The 24,087-nt window shown below is 40.2% G+C and overlaps 1 protein-coding gene across 7 annotated transcripts in view; it reads left to right on the forward strand.

The window, feature by feature from the left end:
* Positions 1-24,087, forward strand: part of itprid2 (ITPR interacting domain containing 2) — a 68,018-nt gene that overhangs the window by 13,312 nt on the left and 30,619 nt on the right. For 4 of the 7 annotated variants that reach the window (XM_058393538.1, XM_058393537.1, XM_058393541.1 and 1 more), the window contains exons 2-3: positions 20,333-20,527; positions 21,951-21,993. In XM_058393538.1, the coding sequence (XP_058249521.1) occupies positions 20,368-20,527; positions 21,951-21,993 (203 nt within the window). In that variant the 5' untranslated portion in view covers positions 20,333-20,367. Of the gene's footprint in view, positions 1-15,392; positions 15,534-20,332; positions 20,528-21,950; positions 21,994-23,733; positions 24,023-24,087 lie in introns of those variants that run through there. The other 3 variants (XM_058393544.1, XM_058393543.1, XM_058393542.1) reach the window with 2 other exon arrangements.

Consider the following 24,087-nt stretch of genomic DNA (forward strand, 5'->3'; position numbering starts at 1 on the left):
GCTGAATACAAAGTGTGCTACTGAGCAGAAATGCAACAATAATGAACGCTGTAAATGGCTTAAAGGGGGGAAAAAAAAAAGCATCTGTGCTTCCTGTTTTTATAACAAGTCCAAAGCAATAACAAGAGCTCAAACCACTTGAGCTGCAATCTGTTCTTTCCCTAGTGTCTCATTTTCAAATATCAGATCTTACCATTTCAAGTTTAACCCTCTCCTTATTTGCGCTACGTTTGGTTTTGTCTTGTGTTTGCAGCTGAAACGAGTTTTAATTCCAGTGCATTTGTTGCACATGGCCAGCAATCTGGAATCTGGACTAGGCCACTGTGTTGGCTCAGTGTACTGGGAATGTTCATCCAGCACAGTAATTGGCAAATTAAAAAAAAAAATTATCACTTGCACTACATTTGAGAGAGGACTGTCTGGATAGGTGACATTCTTGGACCACGCTCATGTGATAAAGCAGGGATTTAGTCCTCGATAACACGTGAATGTAAACCTCCACCTCTGCACCTGCTTCAGTCATGACACAACGGTCTCTAAAACAAGTCGTTCAAGATATCGAGCAGGAAATCTGCCTTTGAAGGTGTTCGGGTTTTTAATGAGCTAACCTGGTTTCATGACCAGAAGCTTTCCTTCAAAATTGTGATGGTGATAATTCGGTAGCCTGGGAGCCCAGAGCACACCAGAGGTTTTAGTTTTAATCAGATTGAGGAAATAGATACAGCTTATTGAACTTCACCAAGAATTTTATTTGGTATTTATGTGTAAAAATAATGTTAGTTGATGCTATGAAGGCTCTTATGAGCACTGACAGGTGAAGTGAATGAGACTGATGATCTCCTCATCGTGGCACCTGTTAGTGAGCATCTCCAAAACTGCAGCTCTTGGGGGGTGTTCCCGCTCTGCAGTGGTCAGTATCTATCAAAAGTATCCTTTAAGTCCTGTAAGTATGTATCCCAGCATGGTCCCCTGCTGCTAATATTGTGGTGCCAGATACCACAGCACACCTTCGGGGATCTAGTGGAGTCCATGCCTCAGGGTTGTTTTGGCAGCAAAAGGGGGACTAACACAATAATGTTATGCCTGGTCGGTATTTGCATAGTTGTTTTTCTGTGTGGATTAATTAAGACAACAAAAAATGCTAGCTTTGACTAGCATCTTTTCTGTACTTTGTTCTCAGTCATCTCTCTCTCTCTCTATTCTGCAACAACTTGCTGAATTTGTTAGAACAGAATAAACATTCTGTACCTGTTTGTTTCCCTGAATCTTTACTAATGTAGCATGTTAACTAGCTTTGCTGTAGCTTACAACATTGTTAAATCCCATGATTTAGCCTCTCCATTTAAAAAAAAAAAAAGGAGCTTAAACAAGCTACTGGACAGAAGATGGACGTTTTATTTGCCCTCTGGGTTAGTTGATGTATTTATCATTTGTTTATCGTTGTTGCTAGCAGCCTGTAAAGCATAATGTACCATGACAACGCTAACATGGAGATCTTAATAGGTGTTATCAGTACAGTGTGGAGAATGGAAAGTCAATCTTATCCAATATTACATGATATTTTGAGTTCTTGGTCAGTTGAGAAAGCCTTTTTGAAGAGTTTTCGATTCAAGAGTTTTCTTTTTCTTTGTATTTTTCATCCATGATTTATTTCCTTAGTGCTTTGAATCGCCGTTATTAAGCCGTAGGTGGTTTTTCTGTAGCGTCTCGATAATAGAACAGCCACTTCATCCTGGTCATCGTCTCCGGTTAACTGACAGTTTTATTAATGTCGATCAAACCAATGGCAAGGAACCCCTGGTACGGCAGGTCTAATCAGAAGCGAGGAAAAAAGAGCACTTCCTGTCTAACTGTAATCTTCAAGCTCTTAAGGTTTAATATAGTCTGAATTTATTGTTGGCGCTTTTTGCGTGGCTGCCGTCTGAAACGGAAAAAGGCTTAAACGCTGGCAGGTCCCGAAGCGATACGCAAAGTGCCGTTACTGTAAGCAGTGTGTCACTTCAGCTAAACATAAAAGATGGCCAGAGACGCTTTGCCCCCTGGCAGTGTCCATTTGAGTTTTGTCACTGACAGGAAGTCTTGACGTCCTGACTTCTCCTTTCATGTTCTTGCCAAATCCTGATGAGAGATGTAGAGAACTCGGGGTATGTTTTCATTTCATTCTGAGGGCACACTTCCTTTAGGCTTTTTTACTACCTGAATGCATTTCCTCTGTGTACACCCTGAGGTGAAGCAGGTGCTTTATGCAAAACTGAGAAATGTCCTTGTATCCATGTTGCATTGTTTTGCATTGATGGAATGATAAGTTAAAAAAAAAGCACTATTTTCTTCTTTAAAGGACCCATTATTGATTCCTGAGGGATTTGTGGGAGGGATACAGGAAGGAATTTTCGTATCTACACGCCGTCTAGCCATGCTCGCCTCGAACAATATCACAATAGAGAGCTGTGTGTGCGTGAGTGGGCCACGTTAGCTGAAGCTTTAAGGCATAGGATGCTGGTAGCAAATGTCAGTCAGGGTGGCTACAGTCTGGGAGTCATGTTTCTGTTTTAGGGAGAAAAACATTGCAGGCGTGCCTCAGAAGGGCTAGCTTCGAGTTTGCCAAGTCTTATCTTGTTATGCTCGGGGAGGCGGCTGTTGCCGTAACGACCTTTCAACCTGGTAACATGCTCCGGTCCTGACAAAAATGGACTGACGTTGTTTTCAGGAGCGGCTGTACTGTTCTCTCACTGAGCAGTGTTTATTTTTGCATTTAGGCTGGATAAGAAAAGAGATTACTTGGAAGTTATTAAAGAGAACCTCAAACAATTGTGACGTAATTACATTAAGTTAAGATCCGTCTGTGTTTTTCTGCAATATTGTAGAAGTAATGTGTCTGTCTGGTGGTTGAAACTGTATGTGGTCTTGAATGAATCACTGGTATTGAGTAATATGTCAAAAAAGAAAAAGTAGTGTAGTTTAAAACACGTTCTCAATATGAAATGGGTATCAGAATATTAAAAAGGGAATATCTAGGGGGTTTATGATTTTTCTCTTAATGAAAATAAACTAATTTAACAAGTATTAAGAGGAGAAAAACTGAAAAATCTTTAGACATTTCCTCCTTTGGCTACGTTTCGACTGATTCTTAACTCGTTTTCCATTGCATATAATGGTTTGTGATTCTTGATGATTTATTTATTTATTTTTTTTTCTAAAGAACAGTGTGTGTATACTGTATTTATTGCAGGCTCACATTACTTTAACAGAGTATGTTAACCACATCTCGCAGATATACGTGAATGGCTGCAAATGTGCTGCAAAAATAGAAATCCTGATTAAAAAATGATTCCGGTAATATTTCCAAGAGCACAAAATGTCCTTCCAGTGATAAAAACCAGCCAAGGTCTGGTTCAATACTTAATCATTATAATGTTTGTATTCGACTCCTAGCCGCTTGTAGCTGAAAATTGGACTCCGTAAACATGCGTCATGCAACCCTGGAAAATTTTTAATTAGATGGTCTAGGACAAGATTTTCAAATTCATTCAGCTTTCCACAGTGTTGAATATTTTTTCCCCATTTCCCAGTTCAGGTGCACATATAAAGTCATGTGGTACAGCACCTATAGTTCTTGGTCATAGCAAATAGTTCTGCTCTGTTTCGGTTGTTTGATCACAAAGGTTGCGTTCTCTACAGCATCACTGAGAAACGTTTTCTTATTCAACCCAAATTGCACTCATCTGTGGTAAAAGCTGTGTGAATAGCGTTCTCAGTTTTATTCAACATGTGCTAAAATATACTAATGCTTGTTATAAGGTCAACTCTTTTTCCCAGAGGCCCAAAAAATGGAATTTCAGCCTGTTTTTGTTGTGCAGATGTTCAGCATTGAATGTCTTTGTCAAGTCACACTCCACAGTGCTGGTTAATATGAAGGTCATATGAAAGTAGACACTCCGGGATTAAAGAATTTTAGTTTTTTATAAGTATTTCTGTTTTTCCCTAGCCTATAAGAGGCAATATATTCATAGAAAAGTTCTACAAAAGCCGAAACAGTCAGTTTTTTTCCACACAAATGTTTATATCTTCGAAGTAAATGATATCAAATGGAAAGAGGCTTAAACTCTGAAAGAGCCGTTACTGAAAGTAGTGTCACTTCAGCTACACATAAAAGATGGCCAGAGTTGCTTTGCCCACTTTGTAGTGACCTTTTGAGTCATATCTTCCAAGTAAATGATGATATCATACCCATTTTTGCTCTCTTTTGCTCTTCAGCCACTAAAATTCTAAAATTCTAAAACTCATTTTGTATCACAATCGCAGTGAGAGAATAATTCATTTGTTTAGACTGATCGAAAATTTCCGATAAGTCGATTTCCATCCCGCCGGCAAAATGCAAAGCCAGCATACGGATAAAACGGGTTAATTATGATTTTAATAAACATGCAAAAACATAATAAACAATGAAGGTGTATACCTTTGGCCTGGAGTGAGGCTCTCTGACTGGACACGGTGGTCTCTCACATATCCAGACCAAGCAATCTATCCACAGTTCATGCTCAAATTGATATACGTAGCTCCATTTCTGGAAGGATTCACCTATTGCACTGTGGTTCAAACGTAACCGTACAAAGAAGTTGCACTGGCTATGTAGCTGAATAGCGATAACAAGTACAAACAGTGCGCTTGATGTCCTCATGTTCCATTATGAACTCAAACACGCAGTCAATCGTTAACAGACGCTTATCAGGACTGGTTTGAGTTGTGGGAACCATTTGGTGCTTAGTTCCAATGAAAAGAGGTCACACAGAGACTGTGTGTGGGTTGGAGGGGGGTTGTTTCTATATGAGCAGCCTTTTAAAAATAGTCCTTATCAGGAAACTGATTTGTCCCAATGGGGCTCTTTTTTGCGATGGATTTGTGTTAATAATAGGATCAGTGTTTATTTCTGCAAATTGAGCAGATACAGCTGGTGAGGATGGGAGTTTTCTGATGCTACCCCATTTCCTGGATGTCCAGGTGTTGAACACACATTGTTTGGCCAGCCATTTCCTCTTGTAACTGATTTTACTGATCTTCTAGGCCTGAAGGGAGGCGCTGTTTCTGTTCTGTTTTATTTGTATTGCTCTATTTGTGATAGAGATTGAAAGAACATAAAAAAATTAACAAGGCAGAACAAAGCTTGTGCAGGACCTCTGTCAGCTTTCAGACTTTGCCAGACCCAGCCTCTGATGGAAGCATCTACTAACAAAGGAGAATGGAGAGTCTAAAAGGAAGAAATAGAGACAGCAAGCTAGAATAAATCCACTTCTCCTTGATCTACCTCCAGAAGGCTGTTTGTAGGAGAATGCTGGTGTATCCCATTTCCTCTGGAATATTGGCAAAGGCTAATAGGTCTCTCTAAAGACTTCATGGTTATACAATTGCATATTTTTGGCCATATAATACACAGATATAGAAGGGAAAATATAAATATTCCCACTCTCCAGTGTCACCCAGAATAGGATGGGTATCCCTTTTAAGTCTGGTTACTACCTTATGTCGTCTTAGGTAGGCTTTCCTCCCCGCTGTCACCTCTGGCTTACTCATTATGGAAAATTTCCCATTTGTATTATGAATTTTCAGCTCTGCTTTGCGACAGTGTCCATTGTTAAAAGCACTATTCTTGAAGATTTAAATCTGTAATGAATAAACCAGAAGTGACTGTAAAAAGGAAAAACTCCCTGAGACAACATGAGGCACAGCCTCGAAAGGAAACCCATCCTCATCTGTAATGAGGTGCTACAGTATACAGGTGTAGGGAGAAGTGTCTTAAGTCCTTGGTTAAGCACATGGCAGTCTTTATGATTACAGCAGCAGTGTTTTGATACAGATCTACAGCTCCCAGGTGGCGTTAATCACTGAAGAAAGGGTGAGGTCCGGATATAAACTGTTTTTTGGGAAGTGTGCGTCTTTAGGGTATAAATATAAGATCATGTACCGAAATCTTACAGATGACTCATGCGTGTCTGACAAGAAGTGAAACTACAGTGGGGTTATATCCATTAATCGCACTGTTTTAGTTTCAGTAGTCATAAAATGAAAGACAAGAAGGAGAAAGAAATTGTCAATTTCATGTGAATACTCCAGGACTGTTAGAATGACAGGATTACCTGCCAGAAAACAAGTTGAATAGTAGAGACTTTCATTATATTTTGCTTGTCTTGTTTTAATGCCGGTTGGATTGGACAGTGATTAAAAACTGTACAGTGCACCATTTTTCATGTCTTCCACGCTTTGTGACAAGCTCCTGGTTATCATGAATGTCTTGTAGTGCTTTGATATCTCGTCCTTTGTGTTGAGAGATGTGTCTGGACCACATTTTCTGCGAGTCATGTCTGTCTAGTCTGCCTCTAATCATCATTGTCAAAACAGACTGGCTGGAGCTGATGGATACAGCTGAATTGCTTCCCTCGGTCCTCCCTGAGCAGGATGCGCACTTAAAGCCTCGTGTTCGCTAAATCATTGGGCACATGCGGATGTTTTTAGCTGTTGTCAGAGAAGAAGCTGTAATGAGCAAAACAGCTGGATTTATGTGTGTGTGGGAGAGTCATTAGCTAGTTGAACATGTGTATTACGGCCCAACTAAGGTTGAGGTTTCTCTGAGAAACTAGACTGAACCGGGGATGTCTTAAGTAGCATAAACTTGTCTGAGTCTATTACAGTGTGAAATGCTCTTCCATTACGCATCGATCTCTCCTTGATTTCTGAAGATGACAAGCTCAAACAACGCTGCAGTTAAACCCCTGTAACTTGCATGCAACGTCTGGAAAAGAGGAAGAGAAAGCATGATGAAATTAAGTGTAATAGTTGCAAAAACATACTTGGCTAATATCTTAAAGTATTACATTTACATTACATTTTTCTGCCCTTTTTTTTTTAACCAAATGTAATGCAAACAATGTAAAAAATGTAAGCAATTTTACTTCCATCAAGATGGCGTACCACGTCACTACCATCGAGACACGAGAGCCAATGACATTCTGCCAGGACGTTGGATAGGGCCCAGAGGTGCTGCTGAATTCCCTCTACTTTCCCCGGACTTAACACTCCTCCATTTCTATCAGTGGGTAATGCTAATGTGCTGTACAGTAGAAAACCACCTACATTGGCTGTACTATGGGAAGAGATTGAAGTATCATGCAGAGCAATCCCTGTCTATTCAGTGTTTATACAGTAGTTCACCGAAATCAAAAGTGTCTGGATGCTAATGGTGACCATTTTGAGCACCTAATATGATTGATTGCATAATTTAAACATGACTTACAGCTACCCTTTATTGTTTATAAATTTAATAATACATTTTTTATGTATATATTTTTAATGTTGAAGTGTGTATACATTTTTTGGGCCTCTCTATATATTAACTTTGCATAGTTATCAAAACTTTGTACCTGGTTTTAGGACTTTCCACAAACCTTTTGAACTTTACACTCAATTTTATAACTTTATATATGGCTACACATGGTTTTGAGGACTTTACCTAAGATTTCAGAACTTTACACATGCTTTCAGGACCTTACACAAGCTTTCAGTACACTACACAAGCTTTTAAACATTTATGCAAGCTTTCAGAACTTTACACACGCATTCAGAAATTTTCACACACATTCAGAATTTTACACATGCATTCAGAACTTTACACATGCATTTAGAAATTTACACATGCTTTCAGAATCTTACACACACCATCGGAACTTTTTACACGCTTTCAGAATTTTACACATGCTTTCAGAATTTTACACACGCTTTCAGAACGTTTCACATGCTTTCAGAACACTACCCAAGCTTTCAATAATTTATGCAAGCTTTCAGGACAATGCACAAGCTTTCAGAATTTTACACATGCTTTCAGGACCTTAAGCATGGTTTCTGGATTCTGCACACACTTTCAGGACTTTACACAAGCTTTCAGAATTTTTTTATACACACTTTCAGGACCTTACATAAGTTTTCAGGGTACTGCACAAGCACTCAGAACTTTGCACAAGCGTTTAGGATGTTATACACGGTTTCAGGTCTTTATATGATTGTTTTGCACTCACTGATGGTTTCCAACAATATAAACACTTTGGAAATCACTCTTTGCAACGTTTTTTTTTTTTTTTTTTGCAAAACCCTGTCAGAAAATAAGAATATACCAGAATATGCACATTTTACTGGATTCAGCAGTGTCTTGAGTCGGTTCTAACTGTGTGCATGTTCACTTTCTGTAACCCAGTGGTGTTGTGTGCTACTGGATTAACAGAAAGTAATACCAAAAGGCAAATACATTAATACCCATTTGTTTTTCTTCATCACAGTTTGAAAATATCTTCTCTCATCTGATGCTATTTCACGTTAAGTGTGGAACCAGGATTTTGGTGGAACTATATTTCCTTCCTAGCATTACTCTGTCAGTGACGAAAGGAAAGACAATAAAATGTACTTTACTTGATACTTGCAGAGGAACCTAGCACAGCATCCCAGTGACTACGCTTGTCAGGGGAGAGGAATTTTATTCATTCGGCAGATGCCTTCATCAAAAGTCAAGTGAGGAAATGATCAAGGAACAGAACCGAACAGAAAAAGCGTAACAGGCTAACAAATGGGGTATTTGGGTGTCCTGTCTTTAAAGGTATTCATTTTAATACCTTCCCACTTAGAAGAAATGTGAGAGAGAGACCGCAAAGAAGTGCGAGGGTGACGTGTACGAGTGCGTTTACATGAGTGAGTGAGTGAAAATGCGAGTACAGGACACATGGCCGGCTCCACATCGCGCTTTGTTCTGTTAGTGTAGCATTCATTTCATACCCGCTGTGGTCTAACAGCACACATTTGCCCGCAGAGCTTGAGTTTCCCATCAGTCACTCTCCGTCTGCTGACTTTTAAAGCTGAGCGTATACTCCACTTTAAACCGCTGTGTTTATAGAGCTGCTAGCAGGTTGTCAGAGTGCCGTAACATTTCCTCTGTATTTATAGAAGCAGACGATTTCTCAGTTTCCAGAAGGAAATGGAGCGTGTGTGTGTGTGTGTGTGTGTGTGTGTGTCTGTGTGTCTCTGTCTGTGTGTGTGTGTGTGTCTGTGTGTCTCTGTGTCTCTGTCTGTCTGTGTGTGTGTGTGTGTGTCTGTGTGTCTCTGTCTGTGTGTGTGTGTGTGTGTGTGTGTACCTTTAAGTTTTTAGCCCTTTCTGATAACCAAATGTCTCCTCAGCCAGATAACTATGAGCCAGATCCAGATAAAATCTGATTTAGTGTCTTTCAGGACTTTACACAGACCTTTAGAACTTCATACAAGCTTTCAGGACTTTACACCAGCTTTCAGGATGTCAGCGTTCAGAATTTTACACATGCTTCTAGGACTTTAAACAAGCTTCAGGACCTTTCACCTGCTTTCAGAATTTTACACAGACCTTCAGAATTTTTTTTACATGCTTTCAGAGCTTTATACAAGCTTTCAGAACTTTATACAGAACTTCAAAACTTTGCTTTTTTGTCTTTTTTAGCTGTGTCTGTGTGTGTGTGTGTGTGTGTGTGTGTGTGTGTGCATGTGTGTTTGCGTGTGTGTTTCTGTGCGTTTGTGTCTGTGTGCATGTTTGTGTGTTTTGCTTGTGTGTGTGTTCGAGCGTGTTTGCTTGTGTGTGTGTGTCCGAGCGTGTTTGCTTGTGTGTGTGTGTTTGTGTGTGTGTGTTTCTGTGCGTGTGTGTGTGTGCATGTTTGTGTGTTTTGCTTGTGTGTGTGTCCGAGCGTGTTTGCTTGTGTGTGTGTGTCCGAGCGTGTTTGCTTGTGTGTGTGTGTGTCCGTGTGTGTTTGTGTGTGTGTCCATTGTGTGTTTGTGTGTGTCCGTGCATGTGCGTCTGTGCGTGTTTGGGTGTGTGTCCGTGCATATTTGTGTGGGTTTGGGTGTGTGTCTGTGTGGGTTTGGGTGTATGTCTGTGCGTGTTTCTGTGTGCCCGTGCATGTTAGTGTGTGTGTCTGTGTCTGCTTGTGTGTGTTTGTATCTGCTTGTGTGTTTGTCCATGCTCGTTTGTGTGTGTGTCTGTGCGTGTTTTTTGTGCGTCTATGTGGGTTGGGGTGTGTGTGTGTGTGTCTGTGCGTGTTTCTGTGTGTCTGTGCGTGTTTCTGTGTGTCTGTGCGTGTTTCTGTGTGTCTGTGGTGTTTCTGTGTGTCTGTGCGTGTTTCTGTGTGTCTGTGCGTGTTTCTGTGTGTCTGTGCGTGTTTCTGTGTGTCTGTGGTGTTTCTGTGTGTCTGTGCGTGTTTCTGTGCGTGTTTCTGTGTGTCTGTGCGTGTTTCTGTGTGTCTGTGTGTGTGTGTGTCCGTGTGTGTTAGTGTGTGTGTGTGCGTCTGTGCATGTCTGTGCATGTTTTTTGTGTGTCTGTGCGTGTATGTTTGTGTGGGTCCGTGTATGTTTGTGTGGGTCCGTGTATGTTTGTGTGGGTCCGTGTATGTTTGTGTGGGTCCGTGTATGTTTGTGTGGGTCCGTGTATGTTTGTGTGGGTCCGTGTATGTTTGTGTGGGTCCGTGTATGTTTGTGTGTGTCTGTGCGTGTTAGTGTGTGGCCATGTGTGCTTGTGTGTGTGTTCGTGTTTGCTTGTGTGTGTGTTTGTCCATGCATGTGTGTGTGAGTGTGTCCCCCCGCACGGATTTGTGTGTCTTGGCATGTTTGTGTGCGTGTTATGTGTCCGTGTTTGTATCTGTGTGTGTGTGTGTGCGCGTGTTTCTGCATGTGTGTGTGTGTGTGTGTGTGTGTGTGTGTGTTTGTGTGTTCATATTTATCTCTTCTGTTGTAGACATGCAGTTCTCACTGCTCTTTGGTGATGTGTGTGGCTCTGCTGTCCATGTATTTAATGTGTGTAAGGGTGAGACATCTTGTTCATTTCAGGTGCAAGTTATTTGCCAAGACCGGGTCTGAACACAATGCTCCAGAATAAATCGTACCTAATTTGGTAACGCTTGTTTGATGTAGGGAGTGTGTGTGTGTGTGTGTGTGTGTGTCTACCCTTAACATGGGCTGTAGAGTCTTAAATTATCTTTAAGTGTAAAAGGAAGTGGTGGAGCATGAAGCTTTTGAGTGTGATGTGAACTACTGCTCTTGGTTTGACGAGAGTGTGTGAAATGTGGTTAGCTTGCACTGTTTTTGACTTTATAAGAATCGTCTAATTTTCTATAAACGTTACAGTAATTTAGCTTCAGTCAAGCTGTACTAGACTTCTTTTGGCAGTGTTTTCTGTTGCTGTTGAAAGTGTGTGTCAGTAGAATATTCAGAAGATTGCAGCGTCATCCACTGGAGTCTACTTTCACACCATACAGACAATTCTTCATGACCTAGCTGTTGGGAAAGAACACGGGTAAAATACGACGGATAATTTCACCTCACATCAACTTCATCTGAACTGGCACACTTTGACTTTTTGAACTTCGTAAGAATGATTCAGAAGAATCGAGTGGGCGGTGCTGTGCTCTCTCATTTCTGAGAAAAACAAGATGGAGGAACTGCTAATTATTGCTAGTCACCTGAAGTTGCAGAAGAGAAGAATATTAGCTTTACAGATTTCAAACGGACTAGCCGCTAGCATCCTTATGTAACTCCTCCTTTTAGCAAACAGCCAGTATATAAATAACTTATAAAAATGTTTCGGTGATTGTTGTGTATTTTACACGTCACTTTTGTTCTCATCAACACTGTATAAAGAAGAATTATAAAGACATCTATAAAGAAGGATTTCAAGCCTACACTGGATTTCAGACTCTGAAATGTATTTAAATATTTCGACGTGCTTTTGCCCCAAGCCGAAACCTGATTTTCTGAGGAAGAATGAACAGAAACTCCTTTCCGAGAGATGAAAACGTCATCGAAAACGTACCTTGTACATCCTTATACCCTGAATAAACAAACAGATTTGATACATACTGATCCAAAACATCTGTAAAAAGCAAAACAGCAAGCTTCTTTATTAGCATAGCTTTCTTCAAGTGCCTGCAAACACATCGAAGCATTAAACCGGATTAAACGTTAATGAAGCCAGATTGTGATCCAGTCTCTACAGCCTTTCCTTCCTTGGTCCTTTTTCCACTGCAATGGCTCCATTTTCAAGACTGATTTTCGTTCGCTCGGAACAGAAATCGAAGATAAGAGTCAGTGAAACAAAAAGCTCTGACGTGTTTCGTGTTTGCTGATTAAACACAAGTTAAGACACAGCACTGGTGTTCGCAGGCAAGGAGATCAACACTGGAACACGACAGTGCTTTTCTTACCTTCCATCTTGTCATGAACAGTGGAGATATATACCTTTTTTATAAATAAGCTCACTTAAGCTCACTGATTTATCAGATACATGAGTATACTTGTGTCTGTACTGAGAAGAAACGAATATTTGGCCAGTTTTCTTTTCTTTTATTCATTCAAGATGTTTGGTCGCCCTGGAGCTAGGAGTCTAATAAGCTAGCGAAGTTGACGGCCCCGGTTTATCATCGTTCAACTGCTTGCTTAAATGTTTGGTCTAAGAGACTTGTTTAACAGTTAAACAGGACTTCATACAGTGGAACCTCAGGACATAAATACCCTGCCTTATAAATTTTCACCTTAAGAATTAAAATTTTGCAAGAAATTTGCGTCGGCATACAAAGCAAATATCGAATCGAATTGAACGGCAGCTCAGTTGCACGTACATTCGGGAGACGTTCAAAACTTGTTTACGTCATTGGAAGGCCAATTATTAATTTAACAAATTTTCTTTTAGTCAGCGAAAACTGTTTGGAAAGAGTCAACCCACGATACCATCGCTGTGTTGCGCTCAAAAGCTAGGTGATTTCTCGGGCGTTTTTTTGTTGTTCTGTTCTATTTTTAGCCTAAGCTTGGTGGCACGACTTCCTGTGGGGACATGCGGAATGCTTGGCTCGGGTCAGTTCTTTGTAAGCAGCTATACAGTTTACATACGCTTCGTATCGGTAATATTTTTGAGTGGCTGGAACGGATTATCTGCATTTGCATTATTTCTTATGGGAAAATTTTTATCTTAAGAACTCGCCTCCAGAAAGAATTCAATTCCTATGCCGAGGTTCCACTTTACTTTCAACTGATTTCAGTTTTATTTGTTGTGTGCTTTTAACAATAGTCATTGTCTCGAAGCAGCCTTACAGGGAAATACATTTCAAAGTTAAATTGATGTCCGTCCCTAACGAACAAACCTGAGGTGATTGTGGTGAGAAAAAATTCCCCTGAGACGATATGAGGAAGAAATCTTAAGAGGAAACCGACTCAAAAGGAAACCTCATCCTCATCTGCATGACACCAGAGAGTGTGATTTATAAAAAAAAAAAGTGTGATTTCTATAACTGTCTATAGTCCAAGTGGATTTGTGTAACCAAGAGCAAATTTTATGTATGAGCATCAGCGTTGATTTCAGAATTCATTCGCGATTTAACTTCATTTAAACTGTATGCAGAATTCGGGTTAATGGCAGGAAAAAAAATCAGTAGCCTGGATCTCTGGGTCTATTTTAACAATTTAATACCCTGAAAAAAACAAAGAAAAAAAAAAGGAAACAAACCAGCAGACAAGCAAAGTTTAAAACCAGAATTGTCAAAACACAAAACAGCTTCTCAAACACAAATGCAGCCACAACCTGCAAAATCGAAGCTGCTGGCACTGGCTTCCATCCCAGCTTTAAACTGCCACCATTATTGGCGTGATCTTCAGGCGGAAGTGGTAATGTTTACAGACAGAGCAGCAGAAAAGTTCTGACTAGAGCATAAGGTGGACCAACCTGGACCAACGTACACACAATACACAACACATATCTGTACCAAAATACAATACAATGTGTGTTAGTGTGTGTTCCAGTGTGTTAGTGTGTGTTCCATTGTGTTAGTGTGTTCCAGTGTGTTAGTGTGTGTTCCATTGTGTTAGAGTGTGTTAGTGTCTGTTCCAGTGTTAGTATGTGTTCCTGTGTGTTAGTGTGTCTTCCAGTGTGTTAGAGTGTGTTAGTGTGTGTTCCAGTGTATTTGTGTATCTGTACCTCACGGCTTAACACTACACATTGATTTTTGGGAAACAAAAGCTTTAATATTTGGTATGTTTGTGCTTCATAGTGGTACCATGTACACCAGAGCCTTTACCGAAAGCATATGCTTCCGTATCTAGTCAGCTCCTGCGCTCCAAACATCTCTGAACATCACAGGATTGCTGCTGGAATGCTTTTGCTAGGTGGGTTAATTAGCATGCAGGAAGAGGGATGATGTTTCCAGAATCAGGAAACACTGAGTAAACTGATCAAAGTAAAAAGTGATGTCCTATGACTCCCAAACACATACACACACACACACACACACACACACACACACAGAAATCAGATTCAAATAATCTTTCACGACAAAATACAATACCGGAATGTTCCCCGCTTGTTGTTATTTATTTTGATTATTAAGCATGAATACATGATATGCTACATTAGAAATTTTGTTTATTTGCAGATACACTCGTTTGTCACTCTTAACCTAGTGCTAACTACCGTAGCAAATTATCTTTCTGACGTTACGCAAGCCGCCACATTTTTAGCCTAGCTAATGAGTTTCAGGTTTGTCCAGCCCTGACCTTGTAGCTCCTTTGTTTGAATGAGTTCTATTTCATAATATTTTAGTGTATTTAAGCAGAACTGAGCCTTTCGAGAAAATGTGAAAGAATTCAAATAAGATTCATGAATTATTTATTGGCTAAATTGGAACATTTTCAGGCTAGTTTTTCCTCAGTTTTTATTTTGTTTTTTGTTTTTTTGTTGATTGGATGTTTTGTTTTTGGATGATACAATTAATGAAACTATTAATTTAATTATTATAATTAAATAGTCAAAATATACTTTTGTGAGAATTTTTTAAAGCTCTCAAAAACAAGCTGTATATATTTTAAAATGAAAATTAGAATAAAAAAAACATTTGTAAAATATTTTTAGCAACTATTTATTATTATTATTATTATCATTATTATTATTATTATTATTATTATTATTTATCGCAGTGTTGTCATGATGTCGCTTGTCCCTGTCAGTTCCTGAAATGACGCCGCTGTATTTAAACAAGCGCTACTGTTATCCGTGTGCCATCTGTCCCGTTCCACCTCCACATGCCTTGTGCCTTTCCAGCGTGTTCATCAACTAGCTTCTGTTTACCGAGCACTTCACTTCCTGCTTATTTATGAAAATCACCCTGAAAATAGCCACAGTCTAAGAATAGGCGCTCTCTGTGATCCCTGAGAGATTGTACAGTCAAGTGATAAACACGTCCCGCTTGATCGCATGTGTCCAGTTCCTCGAGAAAAAATAAGTGACCATCTAAAAACAGGAAATGACTCGGCACCCGAGTGTAATCTTTCAGCTAAACAGACATTTCCTGCCCGACTCCTTCTATCCCACTCTCCCACTATCCCCTTCTCTCTCTCTCCCTCTTGCTCTCTCTCCTTTAATCTCGTTTTGAATTGGAGGCTCACGTTACTCACTTTGCGAGCACTTCATCAGATGTGTTGACTTTCTGCACATGTCTGTGGTGAGTCTCTTTTTGTTATCATCCAGCTTAATATCTCGTCTCGTTCTCCTGAAAACTTTCAATCCGAACCAGGACCATCATGCTCGCTAAATTTTTCAGAATCGCCGTAATGCCCTGAAACAAACATCTGTGTCATGTCATGCGTGTGGAGAGAAAAAGACTGTTTTGTGACAAGCTGGAGTGAATAAAGCGATGAAGATGATGATGATGTTGATGACGGCTGTGTGTGTGGGATTGTGTGTGTCATAAAGAGCTTCATCGTAGGTTAAACAAAACAAAACGCAAGACTAGACATGTATAGGAATGCAGCAACATCTCTTCTATTATTTCATATCTGTTGTCTTCTTGAGGCGGATTAGTGCCTGACTCGAGTTCATGGAAGTCACTGTAAACTTCAGAAATATCTGTAAGAAGCTTTCAGCTTATAAATCAATTTCTTCTTGTTTTTAAATCTTCTGTTCTTTTGTACGTCATCGAGATTTTTGCAGCATTATCAGATCAGTGCCGCTGTATAATAACGACTCTATTCTACAGAAATATAATAATTACTGATTACGTTTTTAATCCTGATGACTTTTGGCTTTTTTTTTTTCAGTAAGTGAGGCTTTATTTTAAATCCTCTACACTTTAAATCTTACCAAGTACTACAAATCATGGGTTGGAAAAATGTTTACTGTTAAATATTGAGTGAATCCGGTAAAAGAAAATTGTCTGCTTTCTTAAACCTCTTATTAAGTCTCTTTGGAGTCTCATTAGGATCTGAAAGCAATCACTTCCACCGAAATGTCTCTCTCTTTCTTTAATTACTATGCTGTATGGTTTTGTTTGGGCTGCAGCAGAACTAGTGATTAAACCGTAATTCGACATAAGAAGCTCCAGATGTTCAGTACTACTTCACTCGAGAGTGTATTTATTAATGCTCTTTATTCAGACTGGGATTCTGCTCGGGTTCAGAATCCAGATTAGGACGAATCTTTAGCTTCTGTTGACGGTTCGGTGCTTTATGTGAGTTTTTTCCTCCAGCTCTTTAGCTGTATTGTCTTGTTTACTCGCCTTCAAACAAAAACCCACTAATAATCTGTTTCTATCAGTGTTGTTTTTGTTCATTTTTTAATCAAATTGCTTCAAAAAGCCACAAATGCTTCTGGACGTTAATGCCCAGAATGCTGAAAAATCAGACAGCCGATCAGATTGTAGCGCAAGACATTCTGAAGGATGGGGCCAGAAAAGTGTAAAAAGGTATTCTATAGATACACATCAGCGCATGAAAGGATTTCTGTCGCTGTCAACAAAAGGTTTAGATGTTAAAATAACATACATGTTTATTAAGATTCGATGTCAGAAAAAAATATGATGACTTGATGCAACGACAAAGTGAAGAGACAGTGATGTGAGTGACAGAGAGTGTTGGAGACTAGAAGTGGGCGTCTCCACATCAGAGCCGTGACGAAATTGAGAAATCTTGAACTTTATGCAAATATGGTGCAAGTCGGTATAGAGGGGAGTGAAGAGCACACGTAGTCCGTGACAAATCACACGCTGCTTCTCCTTCATCTCGTAGGACATGATGCTAATACACACTGCTGAATTTTATACACAAACACTGAATCTCTCTACACAAGGTTTCATTTTAGCCGCAAAGAAAATTCATTTGCGATCAAATAGATTACTAGTTGCGACACTAAACTGGTAAATGTTATTACCATGGCAACCAGTAGTAGGCCCACCCACTGATGTCTTCATAGTACAGCGATAAAATCGCTGGCTGTTTAACTTCATGAATGTAGCTCCAGATATCAGAGAAAAGAAAAGTTATATACGATCGTGAGACTGGATTTGGAAAGGATTGGATATTTTTTTTTTTTTTTTACATCTAATGAGACTTTTTAATTAAGTAATATTATTTGATAATTAATAATAGTTAGACTTTATTGTATTTTTAATGTAAGTGATTTTTCTATGTATTTATTTATTTATGTATTTCAGTTGAAATTAAAAGAATTAGGTTAAGTAGATTTTAGAGAAACAGTATCCGGATATGGGATGGGTATAGACGTCAGGTGATGCTTAAGCATTAATTATTAATTAATAATAATTATAAGAGCCTGTTAGAATTGAGTAAGTATTATAATTATATATAATAGGCTGTCAGCTATTGTATATGTTGTTGTTGTTTTGGCTGCTCCCTGTTCGGGGTCACCACAGCGGATCATTCGGTCCTCATATTTTGATTTGGCACAGGTTTTACACCGGATGTCCTTCCTGACGCAAACCTCCTGTTTTATCCAGGCTTGGGCCCCACACTAAGAGTTATCTCTTCTGTGTTTGGGTTAGCCCCCTGTCTGAGAGTCAAACCCAGGCCACAGCAATGAGAGCACAGGATCCTGCTGCTGGACCACCAGGACACTTATCAGCTATTTTATATATTTAAAATTATAAATAAAATTTCTAGATTATTTCCTATAGATCTGTAACGATAACATCACTTTTAGATTGTATGCCATATGCAGTTTATTATATAAATTCTTCTTCTTTCTGCTTTAACCCTGTAGTTTCTGGTTTGGTTATTAATATTAATTAGACTTCACGTGAACAACATTGTGTGTTTATAATAGAGCTCATTAAGTAGAGCTTATTGAACCAATGACATCTTGACATTTAACAATTCATTTGAAATGCGTAAGTTGCACTCAGGCTCATGTTCTGTGTCAGAAACCGACAATAAGGTGCTGTTGTGGTGTTCCAGAGTGCGGGGGCGTCTGTGAAATGTTCTTAACAAACTCATCGGTTTGAACTGGTTTGATTGTGTATCTCTGTGTCATTGCTGTTGGGTGTGCTGTCAGAGTTAAACGATCTTATTGCTAAACAAGCGTGATTCAAGATGCCACATTTCTCGCTGTAACTTTCGTTATTAACGTGACGAAAGAACAGAGAAAGGCATGAGCAGGCGGAGGAGGCGGAGGAGGAGGGAGCACACACTTACTTCTTTATTCAATATGACTCATAATCAGTCTGTTTTTTTTATGCCGTATTTTGTCGTCTGAAACAGTAGAAAATACTCTTTAAAAGTCTAGATGTGTTTGCAGACTCGCCGGGGAAAACTCTTCACATAATTACAGGCTTTCTAAAATATAGGTCATCTTTTGCATGTATAATGCCCATACCCATAGCCCAAAAATGGAGTTTGCTCCAGCATCGAATGTCTTTTGTCATGTAAGTGGAGCTTGATATGAAGCTTGTATGAAAGTAGACACTCAGGGATTTAAGAACTTGTAGTATTTCTGTTTTTACTTTGCCTACAAGGAGCTGTATCTTCATAGAAAAGTTTGAAAACGGTTGTTTTCCCACAGAAAGTAAATGTTGGATATCGAACCCATTTCTGCTCTCTGAAGTGCTTGTTCATCTAAGAAGCAGCGAAAACACCTAAAAATCTTCAACCACTACAATTCTGTGTAAGGATATCCACCAGAGGGGAAAAACAAAAGTCTAAAACACACTGAGAGCCAACGGAGTCCTGACTTAGATTAGATCAGACCATAAAATAATGAATTTATTTATACTGATTGAAAATGTCCCATGAGTCCATTTCTGTTCCTCTGGTGGAATGTAACACCGGTGTAATGGTGAAAAGGGTTAATGACTGTTTATTATTTTACGGTTTCCTTTTCATTTTAAAATCACATGGAGGGCTGTGTCAGGAAATAACTCTTAGCTAGGCAAGAATTCGACGTAAATACGAAAAAGTCAAACATCAAACAATATTTTATCTTTAAATCCATCAGATTTTCCCACACATTCCTCCAAATCCCGAACATCTTCTTGTTAAGCTCTCAGTGGTAGTAAAAGAATACTTTATTAATCCCCAAGGAGGGGAAATTTTGTCATTAAGCGCAACAAGGAACGATTAAAGCCTAACGCAAAAGCAACAACGAGGGCTCAATACACTAAAGTACACAATAAACTCAATAAACACTCCAGAAATTTCCATTGAATTCATCAGTGTTTTTTTTTGGTTTTGCATTCCCGCTTTTGAATTTCGCCAAATGAAGCAAGGTTTACCTTTAGTGAGATTTGACACACAAATTCGGCTGCTTTGAATGGGACTTCCTTCATGTGGCAGCTTGAATTTCAAAATGTTAGTAATTCGGAAGTGTTTGTATCAAGCTTCCGAAAATTCATTATACATTATTACAAATAAAAATAAATAAAAAAGAAAAGGGAAAAGAAACTTTATGCACGGTTGCCAGATATGTAGTACTTCCATCCCAAAAGGGCTAGCTTGAGAATTCAGCCATGTATAACTATAAGATCTGAGAGGTTTATTTATTCTTTTTTTTTTTATTCTTACAAATTAATATTGATGCATGTGTAAATACCTGGCAACTCAAACCAGCTACCACACATTCAGTAGGCTACTATTAAGACAAGGAGGAAGAAGAGTGAGAAAGAAGGCGGTGTGTTTGTCACTTCACCTGGTTAGACGGCTTACAGCCACTTCCTGTTGGACAGTTGCAGCTAAGAGTCCAGGTAAATGGGGGAATATGAGCGGTGGTGTAAATACAGGAAACGCGTGTACATGTACAGTGTTGCCAAAGCATTGCAGGAAGTAGAACTGTTGTGATTAACACGGAGTGTCCACTTTACAACATGGAGACAATGGATTTTGTAATAATTATACTCATAATTAAGTACATGTATGTAAGTAAATGAATGAGAAACACACACAGGAGTGTGCGTGTGTGTTTGAGTAGGTTACTTATTGTCCCTTTCTCTCTCTTTCTGTCTCTCTCCTCATACAGGTGATTAGTCTCCCTCTGTAGTGTCCTAGGAGGACATGGAGGAGTGTGAGCTGCCCCCGGCAGGCAGGGATCACCCCTGGAAATCTGCCACCATGAGGAGGATGGCATGGGCACAGAGTCGAGAGTCCTGGCCGGCCCCGGAATCAGAAGAACCTCTTAATAACAACAACAAACCTGGAGCAACCTCTGAGACGGGTATATGACTCTCTCTCTCTCTCTCTCTCTCTCTCTGTGTCCATCTCTATCTCTGCCCCCCATCAATTATTTCCAGTCTTTCTCTCTTTACATCTCTCGCTCACCCTCTGTTTCGCTCTCCCTGTCCATGTTGCGCTCTCTCTCTCTCTCTCTGTCCATCTTTCCATCTTTATCTCTGCCCCATCATCCCCCTTATTTCCAGTATTTCTCTCTTTCCATCTCTCTCTTACCCTCTCTTTCACCCTCTCCCTGTCCATCTTGCTCTTACACTCATTCACATGGGGCTAATAAAACTTTTTTTTTTTTGAGGTTTCTTCTCTCCTTTACTCTTTACATCAGTCTCTCAGTCTCTGCCATGTTTTTGGAGAGGAAGTTTTGAGTGTTGCAGAGTTAGAAACTGAATTTCATCCCAAAGCTTAGATATCATTGGTTATCCAAGACGTGTTCATAACTGTCCTGGAGCTTCAAGGCCGAAGGGAGCAGTTCAGCACTGTTCAAACTCTGGGCATAAAATATTTAGACAGAACTTGTACATGTAGACTCGCTGATCATGTGACACGTTCAAGGTTTCAAGGCTTCTCCAGGTCTGATTTCAGACAGAATGTAGGGTTAGCGTTAGATATCTGACTCCTTTTCTAGATTAAATGTGCAGCAAGCACCAGCTAGTAAACAACAAGTCCATTGTGTCCGCTATTCCTCCATTTTGTTACCGAGACACCGGTCCTTGGTGGAGTCCACAGATCTACGTCTACCTACATAGTGTAAAATCAACCCAAAGCAAAGTTTCAGCAGAAAAAACAAATGTGTCTTTCACACCCTGCCCTTTCCCCTTCAGTGACTTGACTTTTCTACTGGCTGGATGTGTTTAGTCTGAGTGTTGCTTTGGCTGAACAAACAGATGACCGTGCGCTGTCCTCAGGAATCTGTCAATCCTCTAGAGCAACAGGTCACCACCAAGCTCCACTGTTGGGCAATTGAGCAAGGCCCTTAACCCCTTTCTGCTTCAGGGGTGCTGTATCATAGCTGCCCCTGTGCTCTGACCCCGACTTTCTCAACTGCAATGAAAAGAATTCCACAAAATCCTTCATCATTCCCTCCGTCTTTTCACGTTTCGACAGCGAGATTTGTGTGATGCAGCAAATGCTAATGCTAAACTGGTTGTCTATAGAATCTGTGCGTCTCCGGTGAAAAACAAAGCTATATTAAACATGTCTTGACTGAAAATTGTGATTTCATTTGATTAATTCTTAAATCGGGTTCATGTGACAAACAAATTAAGTGTGTGTGTGTGTGTGTGTGTAGCTGTTGTGTTTGGCTGTGGGAACTCTAACAGGATGCTGCTCGTGGGATTGTGGCCTGCTTTGTAAACTTCCTTTACATGTGTTTTTCTTTTCTTTTTCTTTTTTCTTTTTGTCTCTTTTAGGTCCGATCCCTAACAACATCGCGAGCTGGCTGAGAGAATGCAGGTAGGATCCCGAACCCTTACATAACGCCGTTCGGCTGCATTCAAATGTAAATGTTGTCAGTAGGATTAATGTTTGTGGTGTGACTCGAATACGGCTCGCTGGCTCGGAGCTAAGGATTCTGTCAGGACCCGGGATGGAAAAACTCTCTCTGGATGGTTTTGTGCCTCTGATTCGCTGTTGGTTTCAGACGGAGATGTGAACGGCTTTGTGGTTCTTGTAAAGTGGCCAAGGTTTGATTTCCTCTTCGCTAAAATGGAACTAGTGCTCTTCTGCTGGACTGCTACAAGTTTCTGTGTGTGTGTGAGTGTGTGTGTGTGTGTGTGTAGTTGTGTGTAGTCATGTGTATCCGTATGTGTGTGTGTATGCTTGTGTAGTCGTGTGTGTGTGTATGCTTGTGTAGTCGTGTGTGTGTGTATGCTTGTGTAGTCATGTGTATATGCGTGTATGCTTGTGTAGTCATGTGTGTATCTGTATATACGTGTTTATCCTTGTATGTTTGTGCACACCTGTGTTTCTGCTTGTGTAGTTGTGTGTGTGCTTGTGTAGTTGTGTGTATCCATGTACGTGTGTGTATGCTTGTGTAGTTGTCTGTGCATCCATGTATGTGTGTATGTGTGTGTGCTTGTGTTGTGTGTGTATTCCTGTGTGATTGTGTTGTTGTGTGTGTATTCGTGTGTGTGTGTGTATGCTTGTATAGTTGTGTGTGTGTGTGTGTGTGTGTGTGTGTGTGTTTATGCTTGTGTAGTTGTCTGTGCATCCATGTACATGTGTGTATGCTTGTGTAGTTGTGTGTGTGTGTGTGTGTGTGTGTGTGTGTGTGTGTGTGTATGCTTGTGTAATTGTGAGTGTGTGCTTGTGTAGTTGTGTGTGTGTGTGTGTACGCTTGTGTAGTTGTGAGTGTATGCTTGTGTAGTTGTGTGTGTGTGTGTGTGTGTGTGTGTGTGTGCTTGTGTAGTTGTGTGTGTGTGTGCTTGTGTAGTTGTGTGTGTGTGTGTGTGTGTGTGTGTGTGTGTGTGCTTGTGTAGTTGTGTGTGTGTGTGTGCTTGTGTAGTTGTGTGTGTGTGTGTGTGTGTGTGCTTGTGTAGTTGTGTGTGTGTGTGCTTGTGTAGTTGTGTGTGTGTGTGCTTGTGTAGTTGTGTGTGTGTGTGTGTGTGTGCTTGTGTAGTTGTGTGTGTGTGTGTGTGTGTGTGTGTGTGTGTGCTTGTGTAGTTGTGTGTGTGTGTGTGTGCTTGTGTAGTTGTGTGTGTGTGTGTGTGTGTGTGTGTATGCTTGTGTAGTTGTGTGTGTGTGTATGCTTGTGTAGTTGTGTGTGTATGCTTGTGTAGTTGTGTGTTATCCTCACCTCATGATTACAAACCACTTGAACAGTCTACCTATAGACTCTTAATGGTACTGTGTGTGTAAATTTTTATTATTTAATAAAAGCTATTGAAAGTGATGTGAAGTAAGAGCTAGCTAGATTTTTCAGTCCTTCGAGTTCTCGCTTTCCTCGGCTGCTTTAGAACACAATTACGTAAATCTCCCTTTTCCTCATGTGACTGGGACAAACACAGAGCGAGCGGAGGGGGTGATGTTTGCACGACGGTGCCCGCTCCACACTCGGTCAATAAAACATTCCCATGCTAGCAGTGCTTCTTCCCTGTTCAGTTCAGAGAGAGAGAGAGAGAGAGAGAGAGAGAGAGAGTGAAAGAGAAAGAGATGGAGGGAGGGAGGGAGGGAGAGAGAGAGGAAGGGAGGGAGAGAGAGAGAGAGAGAGAGGGAGAGAAAGAGAGAGAGGAGACATGTGCTTCTCATTTCTCTGGAGTTTTCTGGATATCTGTTAATCCTGAAGTTTTATCGATATGCAGGAATTTGATCCCGAGGTTCAGGAGCCATTGTATGAAAGGAGAGGAGTTTATTCTTAGTCTTTGAGGTGTGTGTGTGTGTGTGCGTGTGCGTGTGTGTGCATTCATGCTGCCTGTTTTCTCACGCCACTCGCACATGCAGGTGTCTGGATGAAAGTGGATTCTGAGAGCGAAAGCAGCATATTGTAAGTGTTTATATTAAACAGTTGTGTGTGTGTGTATGCATGCTGGAAGTGTGTTGATGTTTTGC

Source organism: Hemibagrus wyckioides, linkage group LG06 (genome assembly GCF_019097595.1).
Source record: "Hemibagrus wyckioides isolate EC202008001 linkage group LG06, SWU_Hwy_1.0, whole genome shotgun sequence".
NCBI classification, from domain to species: domain Eukaryota; kingdom Metazoa; phylum Chordata; class Actinopteri; order Siluriformes; family Bagridae; genus Hemibagrus; species Hemibagrus wyckioides.